The following is a 13222-nucleotide window of genomic DNA, read 5'->3' as shown; positions in this document are numbered from 1 at the left end:
CCTTCACATGTGACCAGAATCAGTGTCTGTTCCCACTAGCCAGAATGGGTTATTTCATAACTCATGAGGCATCTACCTGTTATTCAAAAGTCTTGCCTCACTAATGGGATGAATTAACCCAAAACTAAGTACTCATGAAATGCCACCTAACAAACCTTAAAAGCAAGTCCTGAAAAGACTTTCTTGGAAGTAGTGCATAGACTGAGCAGTGAGGGACAGTTACTATGAGGTCTAAAGCGGTGAAGTCATCACAGGAGACTGAAGTAGCAGATGCCAAATAGGGGTCATATTAGGCTGAGAATTTTGTACTTAAGTCAGAGGCCACTGAAGCTTTAATTCAGGCGAGTGACAGATTTACATCTTCAATTTTTAAGGGTGTGGAATGAATTTGAGGAAAGTACAGGAAGCATGAAAACATTACAGTGCTGCTGGAATAATCCTGTAGAGAAAATTGCCTACTCTAAGATGGTAGCAGTGGGTACGGGGAAAGTGGGCACACACAACAAAATTATAAAGTGGGATAAAAATTTTATTTTAGATGGGGAAAGGTAGAAAATACTAGGCTAAGTATTAAGGAATTTCTTTACTGTAGTACTTGTCAGAAATTTTATGGTGCTGTTTTTGACTAAGAGAAAGTCACACAATAATACACAATGGCTTCCAAACATTTGATTTTTTTTTTTTTTTTTTTTTGCGTAACACCTTACGAGACTAGCATCCCATGGGAAACACTGAGAGAAACTGCTCTCCCACAAGAATAATCTCTTCTTCCTTTCTGTTGTTGTAGCTCTCCCAAAGCTGGAGCTGGAGCATCCCAAATCCAAAATCTGAAATGCTCCAAAATATGAAACTTTTTGGAGTGCCAACACAGATGTGACACTCAAGGGAAATGCTCATTGGAACACTCTGTATTTCCAGACTTGGGATGCTCAACCAGCAAGCATAATGCAAATATTCCAGAACCCAAAACACTTCCCAAGCATTTTGGATAAGGGATATTCGACCCGTACTTATGAGTTGTCTCACCAATTGTATTCAATTTTTTGAGGCTGTCTTGCACTGTCTTTTTACATGTATTTAGTTTGGTCACTTTCAGCTCATGGAACGTGAAGTGAAAAAGAAGATTCACCCGAACTTCACAAGCTTCCCCCAAAAAGTCATTGAAAAAGATTATTCTGAGTCAGGGTCGCCTGTTAACCAGCATGAAAGGATCTGACCACAGGTAAAGTTGTAATAAAGCAGTATTAGGCGAGGCACAATAGTTCATGCCTGTAATCCCAGCACTTAGGCCTAGGCGGGTGGATCACTTGAAGTCAGGAGTTCAAGACTAGCCTGGCCAACATGGTGAAACCCCATCTCTACTAAAAACACAAAAATTAGCCAAGCATGGTGGTGCATGCCTGTAATCCCAGCTACTTGGGAGGCTGAGGCAGGAGAATCGCTTGAACGTAGGAAGTGGAGATTGCAGTGAGCTGAGATCCAGCCACTGCACTCCAGCCTGGGTGTTGCAGCAAGACTCTGTCTCAAAAAACAATCAAACAACAAAAAAGCAGTATTCATCTTTGTTAAGTATCTACAAACCTACTGAATAAGTTTTCATATAGATAAGACACCCAATAATAATAATCTCATTGGAAACAAATTCTACTGTGAAAATGCTTAAGCAAACAAATTTTTCATAATTCTTTGCTGAGTAGTTGAATAACTCAATTTACTTAGGTACAGAAACACTGAGTTCATTTTTAAACAGGAAATCTAAGTGTACATAAAACTCCTAGAGACCACTGAAGGTAACTAAAGTACTCCAAACTATAATCCAGGGGTCACTGAAAATCTGATTCTGAAACATCATGCTCTATATGTACAAAAGATGTATTTTAAGATGCTCAAAATTAAAGAACTGACATTCTAAACAGCAAGCAATCAGTGAATAAAAGTATACTGGTAATTTTTTGTATACGATGTTTCTGAAGTCAGTGACATCAAAAAAAAAAAAAACACACACCCTTCCTTTTATATTTTTTTTTAGTATATTAAAAAGTGACAGTACAAATGCTGTGGTATTAAAAAGGATCCTTGTTTTTCAACAAATGAACTTTTGTAAACAATTCTGTAAAGGAAAACAGTATCTTTAAAAGTTTTGTTAAACAAGATTTTAAAATTTTAAAATTAGAAAATGTTAAGATTAGATTCTCTCAAAGGTTCAAACAAAAAAGCTACCTGTACAATCTCCATTAAATGTGTCTTTGTATACATCCTGGGCACTTTGAAAATGTTACAATTTTTAATGTTTGACCAACAGACGCAGTACTTAAAGGCTTCATGAATCTTTTTCCAAAGGAGTATGCTTTCAGTAAAACATTTTACCATTTTATCTAACTATGCACTGACATTTTTGTTCTTCCTGAAAAGGGGATTTATGCTAACTCTGTATTTTTAGTGTAAAAACATACATGTAGAGATATTTCAACTTCCTGAGTGACTTATTATACCTCGATTGTGATTTAATGAACAATTACTAAAATTTTAGAATAAAACAGTATGTGTAGATCTATACTTGTATGTTCAACTAGGGTAAAGCTCAAGAGCATGTCACAGAATTTATATCTAAATTATCTAAGAAGTTAAGCAATGACTTTATCCCCAAACTTAACCAATAGCCTTCTCAAATAGAATGTTAGTAAAATGAATCACTGAAAAGTTGTATTTTTGAATTTATTAACAAAATACTGGTAGCCATTTTAGACTGTCAACTTGGATGTTTTCTATTATGTACGCCAAAATCTGATTCACTAGCCAGAAATTTCTTGCAATATAAAAAGACAATGAATAATTAAAATATCTGCTTTAGCATACAACTTTGTCCCCTCCTAAAGTGTCTAAAATGATTAGGAATTGTAGCACTTTTTTTTTTTTTTTTTTGCATAAAACCCTTTCCTCTTCATAAAACCCTGAGGTGAAAGGTTATTACTGTAATAAAACCACAATTCATTTTGTATGAAATTGTAGCTTTAAAAAATGTAAAAAGAAATGTGACAACTTGTAAAGCTGCTCTGTACAGTTTTTCAACAAACTATTTCCTTATCAACTTAGTCAAAGGGCCTAAAATGACCCTATAAAAACAATGTCCTTTTAACACGTGTTAGTGTCGAGATGAGCGCCATTTTCCATCTCTACTACTGTCTCTTCTGTTATCATAGTCATGGCTCCAGCCATCATGATTCCTATCTTCATAGAAGAAATCATCTCTGCTTCCCCTGTAATGATGGTCAGACCCATGATCAGTGTAACGCTGTTCCCGGCTATAATGTCTATCTGCTAGGTAGGGATGAGAATTCATTCTGACTTTACGCTGTGAGGATGGGGTATCTTGGCGCCACTGGGAGCTTGAAGACTGGTTAAAACTATGACTGTGTGATGGTGAAAATCCTGATTGATCCAGAGGTGGAGAAGCAAATTTTCCACCATATGACATTTGTCTCAAAGCACTGTTCATCTGAGGGGAGAGGAAAAGCGGAAATATTAATACTTCTAGACAGCAAAGCCAATATGTATTTGGTCAGTTACAGATAATGAAAGAAAATAAAATCACTGTTGCCTAGCGTATATTAAACACGACTAAAACTAAAGTAGTACAATAGCTTCATTAATTCCAATGTATACCTACATGATATATATACATAAATACTACTCTTTGTCCTCAAGAATGCAACTTATAGAATAAGTCACACAAAATGATTATGATGCAAAATCACTGTGTAAAACACATATAAAGAATCAGGAGGTCAGTATCATCAGGAAAGGTTTCACGAATGTGGCATATGATCTGGGTATTAAAACAATGGATGGAATATTTTAAGAAAATATTTTAAAGGGGAGATATTCCAAGAAAAGGCAATTGCACAAACAATAATAACAGGGAAACACAGAACAGGTTCACAAAATACCAGGTAATTCTGGCTGAGACAGCTTACAGATCTTAGTAAGTAGTAAACAATTAAAGGTAAGACTACAGGGTTTACTGGAACCAGACAATAAGAATCCCTAATAATTGGGCTACAGAAATGTGACTTTATCTTACAAACAATGGAAAGTCAATGTGCAGAGAAGATAAGCAAAACAGAACTGTAATATTAATTCTGAAATAGTGTGCAAGATGAACTAGTGTGGGGAAAATGAAGGTATCATTGACTAGACCAGTGGTTCCCAAATTCTGCCTGTGGATAAATATTACTATATGATCATTTTTAATAGTCTACAGTAAAATTAGAAAAATAGGCAATATGTGCCTAAAAGTTAACATGCTTCATACTGGTCTCTCAAATTTATTTTCACTTCTATATTTCATTTTGCAAACCTATGAAATACAAAAGCCTGGGGACTATAAGCCAAGATCACAATTTAGGCACCAAACAGTTACCAATAGCTTCCTATTTGAATAAGTGATGACAAAGATGAAACAGTAAAAGATAGCCAAGGTTTTAGGCCTAGTCTCACGATGATATTACACCACCAAAAAAAAAAGGTTAAGTTCAAAAAGGAACTGGTCTAGAGACCCAAGTTTATGAAGAGTCGCTCAGGATAAGGTGCAAGATCATCAGACAATGAGTAAATGATGGTTGAAAAGAAAAACAAATACAAAAGCAGTTTTACTTCTATTTCTTCAGTCTTTTAAGTTTATATTTCAGCCCAGTGAAAACTAAAATGAGTGCTCAATCTAAAAAGATCACGCTAGTCTAACAAAAATTTGGGAAAAGGTATCTAAAAAGTCCATTTACACCTTGAGGACTAAAGGAATAAAACCTCCAACTTAACAAAGTTAATTAAAAACCAGTTACTTGATACAACAGGAACATTTTAACAAAGCATGGTTTGTTTTTGGCAATTCAAGTTGAAAAACAGTCAACCTACCACTGCTTGTCTCTGAAAATTTTCTGGAGAAGAGAAAGATCTCTGAATTATCTGTGCTGATGGAGTCACATTATCCACAGTTCTTTCGTACCTGCTAAAAGTAAAACCAACATATAACCATTCAATAATTATTTACTAAATGACAACCACGAGCAAAACACATTTCTCAAAGGTCAGAATGAACAAGACAGACAAGGTATCTGCTCCCATGCAGCTAGAATAAGAATACAGACAAGATATTTTCTCATGATTTTAAGTGATAAAATATATGATTAAAGATCAAGTAGAAGTGAAACAGATAGGAGGTTCCCCTACCTTTTACCTGGCAAGGGACTGTCTTTCTAAAAAGGTGACAATTGTGGTAAAAACTGAACACCAAGGTTACCTGGAGGCAAAACCTTCCCAGCTGAAAGGACTAGCACAGGGGTGAGCAACTATAGCCGGTAGGCCAAACTGCCAAATTCAGTTTTCCCTAAACAAAGTGTTATTGGAACATAGCCACACCTTGTTTTTGTATTATCTATGACTACTTTAGTGCTACAATGGCAGAGACAGAAACAGTAACTCCTGCAAAGTCTAAAATATAAACTATGGGTCAGGTGCGGTGGCTCACGCCTGTAATTCCAGCACTTTGGAAGGTTGAGGCGGGTGGATTACCTGAGATCAGGAGTTTGAGACCAGCCTGACCAACATGGAAAGACCCCATCTCTACTAAAAATAGAAAAATTAGCTGAGTGTGGTGGTGCATGCCTGTAATCCCAGCTACTCAGGAGGCTGAGGCAGGAGAATCACTTGAACCTGGGAGGCGGAGGTTGCAGTGAGCCGAGATCACACCATTGCACTCCAGCCTGGGCAACAAGAGTGAAACTCCATCTCAAAAAAATGAATAAATAAAAAATAAAACATTAACTATATAGCCCTTTCTATAAATAATTTGTCAGTTCCTGAGCTAATGCAAAGACCTCGATTGAAAACTAAAATGAAAAGAATTTGATCAACTAGATATGTGGAATAAGGAAAACAGAAGAAATAAAGGATCAGATCTAGACTTTTGGCTTGAGCAATTAGGTAGACATTTCCTGAGACAGAAAAGAAAGGTTTTCAGAGGTAAGAAGTTAAGAGTTCTACAACATGCATAGGATATTACTTTTGAGGATTTACACCTTATTCTTTACTTCCTATAGGAGTAACTTGCTCTACAGAAAAACTCACTTTAATAATGTTTTAAATTATTTTAAAATGTCATTAGAATCAAATAACCAACTGGCTGGTCTTACAGTTTGAATCTTTTAATTTTCAGTTTTCTCTAATCAGGTTATATTATCTGTATGCTAAAGGGGGGGGAGTACAATTTATATTATAAAAATTACAAACTCTCTAGCCTTTGATTAAAACCAAAGTATTTACTTGTACATTTTTCTCAAAGAAACTCTTTAAAGAAAGAGAGTGTCTCGCTATGTTGCCTAGGCTGGTCCCAAACTCAATGCCTCAAGTGGTCCTCCCACCACAGCCTTCCAAGTAGCTGGGACTACAGGCATGGGTCACCGCACCTGGTTTTTTTTACCCTGCAAGAAATTGGGCGGGAAACTTTTTATTTTCCTCCACCTAGGATGCCTTTGAAGATTTCATTAAAGTGGCTGGAAGTGCTTTAAATTCCAACTTTACCAAGAAATGTTTAAACACTGTTAGTTAACTTCAGCTGGCAAGAAGGAAAACCAGGAAGATACCCTGTTTGCACTATTGCTTGTTTACAATTCCACCTTCCAGTATCTCTTCATATCCATCCACTTCTCTCTAGCTCATGGCACCACCTTAATCTAAACTATCAACCTCACCCATCAATAGCTTCCTTGCTACACTGCTACCACTATCAATACCCTGCTACCAAATCCTCACTGCTGTATTTTCACACTTGTGCCCTCCAGTCCATTCTCCCATTGCAACCAAGCACCTCTTAAAATATAAACTTGTTCCTATCAGTATTCTACCTAAAACATTTCATTGCCTTCCTACTCTATTTTAGGGTAAAACCTCAAAATCCTGCTAATAGTTTACAAGACCCTCTCCAGCCTATCTACCAATATCCCCTACTGCTCTCCATTTTCATTCCTTATGATCTAGGTACACTGGCTTCTTTCAGTTCCACATTCCTCTATATCATCTCCTTCTCTTAAAATTTTCTCACTGCCCTTTCTACTCTTTCTTTAGAGATCTTATTACAGTAATCGAACAGAGAGTCGCAAAAATATATATAATACGTGTCTTCATTTAGACTTAAAGCTCCTCCCCAGAGTGGTTAGGCTTAATTACACTACACTGCCTGGGTTTGAATCCCAGCCCACTGAACTTCAGCAAGTTAACCTCCATTCTTCATTTCCCTCCATATATAAGGTAGACATAAAAATAATCCCTACCCTCATAAAAGTGCTGTAAGGAATAAATGAAATCATATATGTAAAAGATTTGGTGAAGAACCTGACATATGGCAAGTATTTATTAAATCTTTCTTAAATGACTCTTAAATAGCTCTGTGGATATACCAGGAAAAAACTGTCAGGCCGGGCGCGACAGCTCATGCCTGTAATCCTAGCACTTTGGGAGGCCGAGGTGGGTGATCAGGAGTTCAAGACCAGCCTGGCCATCATGCAAAAACCCCATCTTTAAATAAAAAAAAAACAAAAAACTGTCCCTGGTAAAATATTGACCTCCCCAAAGCAAATAAAATTATTTAAGTAAATATGATACCTTTTAATACTCAGTACCTGAAGGGATTTTCCAAATCATTTAATTCCACTTCTTTTCCTTACACATGGGAAGATGGGACTAACGAAAGGAGACTAGCTCAAGATTACACAACCGATAGAGGCAGACCTTGAATCCAATTCTAGGAATTCGTAGTTCAGTAGTCTGCTGACTAATTGGTATTTTTCAACTGTTAAGTAACAACCAATTAATGATTGCAAAATAAATAGAAAATTTTAAAAAATGAAGTACAATAGAAAATAGAAATGCAAGTAGTGGGGGTAAATAATGTTTTGAGAAATTTTGTTTCAAGTGTATACATATACTGTACACATATGTGGGCATGGTTATGTTGCTACAAATGAACATATACTTATACATAAGTATCTATTTTCAGGGAACTATATACAATGTGTTTGTCTATAGCCCCCTTAGAATAGATATATAACAATAACCCCAAAAGGCAGAAGAATAAAGACATAGGACCATAAAAAAGGAAACTATTTACTCATGTGTTTTGAGGCTATTCCCTGTAAGAATTCCTGATAAATGATCTTAACAATAAGTGAGAAACATTACCTGCTAGGAGATGCGGAGGTAGGGCTTGAATTTCCGACATGATGCTGGGGATATGACAAACTGACATCTTGCAATGCATGACTACTTCCTAAAATGAAATAATTTGAAAAATTATTTTTGATAGAAAATTTAACTTGAAATTTTTTCTTCACACTTGAAATTACTCCAAAAAGGTAAACACAATCTAAAAGAGAAAAATCTCAAACTGCTGGCCAGGCACGTTGGTTCATGCCTGTAATCCCAGCACTTTGAGAGATCAAGGGGATCACAAGGTCAGGAGTCATGAGGATCACGAGGTCAGGAGTCATGAGAATCATGAGGTCAGAAGTCATGAGGGTCACGAAGTCAGGAGTTCAAGACCAGCCTGACCAACATGGTGAAACCCCATGTCTATTAAAAATATGAAAATTAGACGGGCGTGGTGGCACACACCTGTAATTCTAGCTACTCAGGAGGCTGAGGCAGGAGAATCGCTTGAACCTGGGAGGCAGAGGTTGCAGTGAGCTGAGATCACACTACTGCACTCCAGCCTGGGAAACAGAGCAAGGCTGTTTGAGACTCTGTCTCAAAAAACAAACAAACAAAAAGTCTCAAACTGCTGTAGACTGCTTTACAGTTTCATCAGAGTGAACATTATAAGTGTATAATATCGGATAAGCAAAACAAAGCATTCCATAAATATCCAATCTGACAATATTTTTCTAATCACCACCCTAAATTGTAAGACTGGATACATGGAAAGTTTCATCCTCACATGATCAAGAATCAAAACATATAAAAGTAATTACAAAGCAGCCAGAAGTATTTTCAGAAAATAAACCTAGCTCTTTTCAGAGCCCTCAAGCCCAACTCTCTTAGTGATACAGTTTATGTTCTTTTCACTAACCCAAAATGAAATTTTAAGCGCAAATTTCAAAATCTGTCAATGTTACCTGTTTTCAGGGATATATAAAGTTTGCTATTCACAATGCTTAAGAAAGCAGTTTCATCTACAAATAAGAGGTTCTTTAAAATTAATAATAAATTTAAAAACAGCAGGAAACAATGCCCCCCTAACCTCATTGGACAGTTACCTGATCTAAATTGAATTTTGATAGGCCTTCCATAAAGTTTGATTCCATTAAGTAGATTCATTGCATAAGGAACAGATACTTCATGTTTGAAATTCACAAATGCAAACTGCTTTGGTTTACCATCCTTATCTTTTGGAATTTTCACCTTTATTACTGGCCCAGCCTACAAACAAAAAGGCATTTAGAATGTAAATAAAGACACTAACCGAAAATACTCGAATTTTACAAATAAGAGATGACAAAGTTTAAAAACAACAGAAATGTAATCAGAAACTTCGTTTAAAACTGATGCACCGATTTCCATTTTGGCTACAGTAAACATCCTAGTTATGATTGAACATTAGATTTATTTATTTGGGGAAGGGGGCCTATAAGGAACTGGAAACACCATCACTTTTGCAAATCACAGTAATGTATGGCTTCTTAACATAGTGACCAATCGGCATTATTTTGCCACTCTGTGAAAATGAACATTTATTAAGAACAAGAGAATGATTTTCTTGGACTAAAAACTGACTTTCGTATTGATTAATCAAACAGTACCAGTTATTATGGGATAGGGCTAGGGGGAATGGGATACTCAGAATCTACCACACATTTTAATACAGCAACACTAAAATGCTGTTTTTCTATGGAGTACTTACGATTTTATGTATTTTAACAATGCTGCAAGTTTATAAGCAAACTTTAAGGGAACACAGACACAAATAAATTAAAATATTACGTTCCCAGTCAGATAAACCAAAGGCAAATCATCCTAAGAGGAAGATGAGAACAGGAGGAATAAGAAAAAGCACTGCTCAACGAAGACCCTACACACGCACTATGTCCCTAAGGACCCCTGGATCTCTACCACAGGAAGCTTGACCGAGGATCCCTCCACCACCTTTAGTCGTCACTTTTGGCCTAAACGAAGCAAGATCTTCCAGGAAAGCGACACCCAGCGAGCGTTTCCCAACTCAGACGCGCCCTTCACCCCCAAACAGCCACCCATCCGGTCCCCAGAAGGCCGAGCTCGCGCGAAGAAAACGGGTGGCCGCTGGGCCGGGCCCTAGGCCAGACGGAAAACGAAAGGCAAAAGGACCGATCCCAGACGCTTACCTGGTGGAAAAGCTCGAAAAGGAGCTCCTCAGTGACTTTCGTTTCAAGGTTGCCCACAAAGAGCGTGCGATCCGCTTCCGCCGCCGCCGCCCCCATATCAACGTCGCCCCCTCCCTAACCTGGCCAAAGGGTCGAGGCCAACGCACTCACTGCGCAATCTCGGAAGCCCCACGTCCTCACGCTCCCCTGCGTCACCGTCGTAAACGCCCGTTGCGTTTGCACTCTAGGCGTCGACGTGCGCGGACGGACTGCGCATGCTCGTGAGGGTGGTGCTCGTTAAAGGCAAGGCGGCTTCTTGCTCTTCCGCCGGCCCAGTTATGGCTTCCGGTGTCGTTAGTCGCGGGGTCCGAGACAGGCTGGACTGATCTAGGGAGTCGCGAAGGGCCTGCCTAGACCAAGAGACGTAACGCCAATACTGCGGGCAGTGTTTGAAGATGGCCCTAAACAGTGTGTCCCTGTCCGCCGGTGATCAGAGAAGCAGGGTGGCCTACCGCTTTTCCCACGGCGACCTCAGCCCGCCGGCGTTACCATTGGCGATGGTCTCTGGAGACGGCTTCCTTGTTTCCAGGACCGAGGCAGTTCATCTAGAACCTCGGCAGGCTGTGCGACCAAGCGTTCGAGCCGAAAGCCGTCGAGTGAATGGTGGAGGCCGGGGCCGGAGCCGGAGCCGCCTCGCCCGATTCTCACCCTACCCGTCACCTGGCGTTAAATCCGATCTCTTAAGAAGTGTGCTGCAACAGCGTTTGATTGCATTAGGAGGTGTCATCGCAGCTCGACTTTCAGTTTAAACGAACTCCTTTCTTCTGGCCCTCAATTAGCTTGTAAACACGCCTCTTTAAAATCCTTTGTTGGTGTAGCAGCAATCTTGTTGTCTTATTTTTAGATGGATTTATTTTCATTTAATATAATACGTGGGAGTTATATGAATATATCCTAGCACTAACGGAAGTATAACAGTTGATTGATTCAGGTGGTTTTATGCAGCCAGAATGATTGGATCAGGGAAGGAGGGGCGGAAGGGATTTTCTTTTTTCTTTCTTTTTTTTTTTTTTTCAAGACGGGGTTTCACCACGTTGGTTAGGCTGGTCTCGAACTTCAAACCTCAGGTGATCCGCCCGCCTCAGCCTCCCAAAGTGCTGGGATTACAGGCGTGAGCCACTGCACCCAGCGGGATTTTCTTAGGTCGTCTCAAAGCTGAGCTAATAGGACCACCTCTTCCCAGCGATCAACAATCCTTTCATTCAGCTTTTGTTCACAACTTTCCAACACGGAATCCCAAAATTCCAGCTTCCTGTCTACCTAACTCAGACACTTTACTTTTACTTCTGTTGGCGAAAAAAAAAATGCTCCTTTTTATTACACTGACTTATCCTTCCATCTTTTCCTCAGCATTTACCATCTTCCATCTCTCCCTTCACTTTTTTTTTCAGATATGTCTACAAACTCCAATCTCAGTCACACTAAAAATAAGAACAAAACCTAAACCTTACTGTTCTTTCAAATTATTAAATTAATTTACATTTCTTTCTTTGGCAAAGATTCCAAATAAATTTTTCCTTGGTATTTGTAATTTTACTATTTGCATTCAATCCCAGCGTCTTAATCTGAATCTGCTGTCCCAAAATACACTGGTGAAAACATTAGTTGTACAGTCTCCTATCAGAAAGCTGTTCATCTGCTCACTGTATTGCCCTCCTTGAAATTTGTGTTTACTCATTCAATATTTCGGGATCCCTGGAGTAAACACTGTGTATGAACTTTACACAGTCTGGCCATCAAAAAAGAGCACAGTATATTCTAGATGGGGAGGCTACTAAATGAATAGGAATCACCACACTGGGCTGTTTATTAGGCACAGTAATAAACCTAACTATTGGTTCCAGTGGCTTTCCATAATACTGCACTATCCTGGTTCTTCTTTTACCTGACTGATCACTTCTTGTTTGCTGATGTTTTATGTTCTCTTAATCATACATTTCCCAGTGTTTAAAGGGTTGTATTGTGAGAAAGTTAATGGGTTTTGTAAGCGCCTGCTCTTTATATAAGCTGGTAGACTAGCTTTTTCCCCGCAGACTCTTGTTTAGACTTCCTTAAAATAATTATGTTCAGATAAAGCAGTCTCCCGATACACCACGTAGTATTGAATTGTTAAAACTACATTTTAAGAAGAATGTTGATTAAACAAGGTAGCTTCCATAAGAGGCTGAGAATTAATATATTGAGAATTCTAGAAACAAGATCATAGGAAGAATGCAAGAATAGTAATAGCTACCTTTTATTGGGTGGTATGTGCAAGTCAATGTGCTAGGACTTTTTATTGTTTATAGAGAGATTTATTGAGAACTTACTCTTACTTGCTACTGCCTGCAGTAGACACTTAGAATAAAGTGGTAAGCATGATAAAGTCTCTGTTCCTAAGGAGCTTTATATGTTATTTGATTCTCACAGCACCCCACAAGAGGGGTATTTTACTTTCGTTTTGTTGCTGAAAAACAGCCTGAAGGGGATAAAATAAACTTTCCAAGGTCATACAGCTACTAAATGATAGAGCCCTGCAGCCTTTCAAATGAGGTGCCTCATCTGAATGCAAAAAAGTGACTTGAGTAACTATTTTCTCTATTTTCCCAAGGGTAATATGTAACTAATATTTCAAATAACTAAAAAGAAGTTAGTTTGTAATATACAATTGATGCCTTAACCTGGGCTTTACAAAAACTCATGGTTGAAAAGGGAATTCCAAACGATAACCAGAGCTTCAGACTGGGGAAGAAAAAATTAAAGCTGAAAATAAAGACTTTCTTAAAACTTAGAGATGA

At 38.3% G+C, this 13222-nt stretch overlaps 2 protein-coding genes across 3 annotated transcripts; one reads left to right on the top strand and one right to left on the bottom strand.

Annotated features, from left to right (window-relative positions):
• Positions 1-627: 627 nt before the first annotated feature.
• Positions 628-10613, bottom strand: RBM7 (RNA binding motif protein 7). 2 transcript variants are annotated; one of them, XM_017523313.2, is made up of 5 exons: positions 10407-10613; positions 9306-9468; positions 8233-8320; positions 4912-5005; positions 628-3496 (listed from the first exon to the last, which is right to left on the bottom strand). In XM_017523313.2, exons 1-5 carry the CDS (start codon positions 10500-10502, stop codon positions 3143-3145), a joined length of 795 nt encoding a protein of 264 aa, XP_017378802.1. In that variant the 5' UTR covers positions 10503-10613; the 3' UTR covers positions 628-3142. The 2 variants fall into 2 exon arrangements, with proteins under 2 accessions (XP_017378802.1, XP_017378803.1); XM_017523314.2 differs by having other exon boundaries at positions 4912-5002; positions 10407-10601.
• A 35-nt stretch (positions 10614-10648) lies between these two features.
• CUNH11orf71 (chromosome unknown C11orf71 homolog) lies at positions 10649-11269 on the top strand. The gene has a single exon (XM_017523315.2). It carries the CDS (start codon positions 10841-10843, stop codon positions 11192-11194), a length of 354 nt encoding a protein of 117 aa, XP_017378804.1. The 5' UTR covers positions 10649-10840; the 3' UTR covers positions 11195-11269.
• Positions 11270-13222: the final 1953 nt, after the last annotated feature.

Source organism: Cebus imitator, unplaced genomic scaffold (genome assembly GCF_001604975.1).
Source record: "Cebus imitator isolate Cc_AM_T3 unplaced genomic scaffold, Cebus_imitator-1.0 Scaffold28, whole genome shotgun sequence".
Taxonomy (NCBI): domain Eukaryota; kingdom Metazoa; phylum Chordata; class Mammalia; order Primates; family Cebidae; genus Cebus; species Cebus imitator.
The sequence above is the reverse complement of the archived record's forward strand: the minus strand, read 5'-3'. Positions and strand labels throughout refer to the sequence as shown.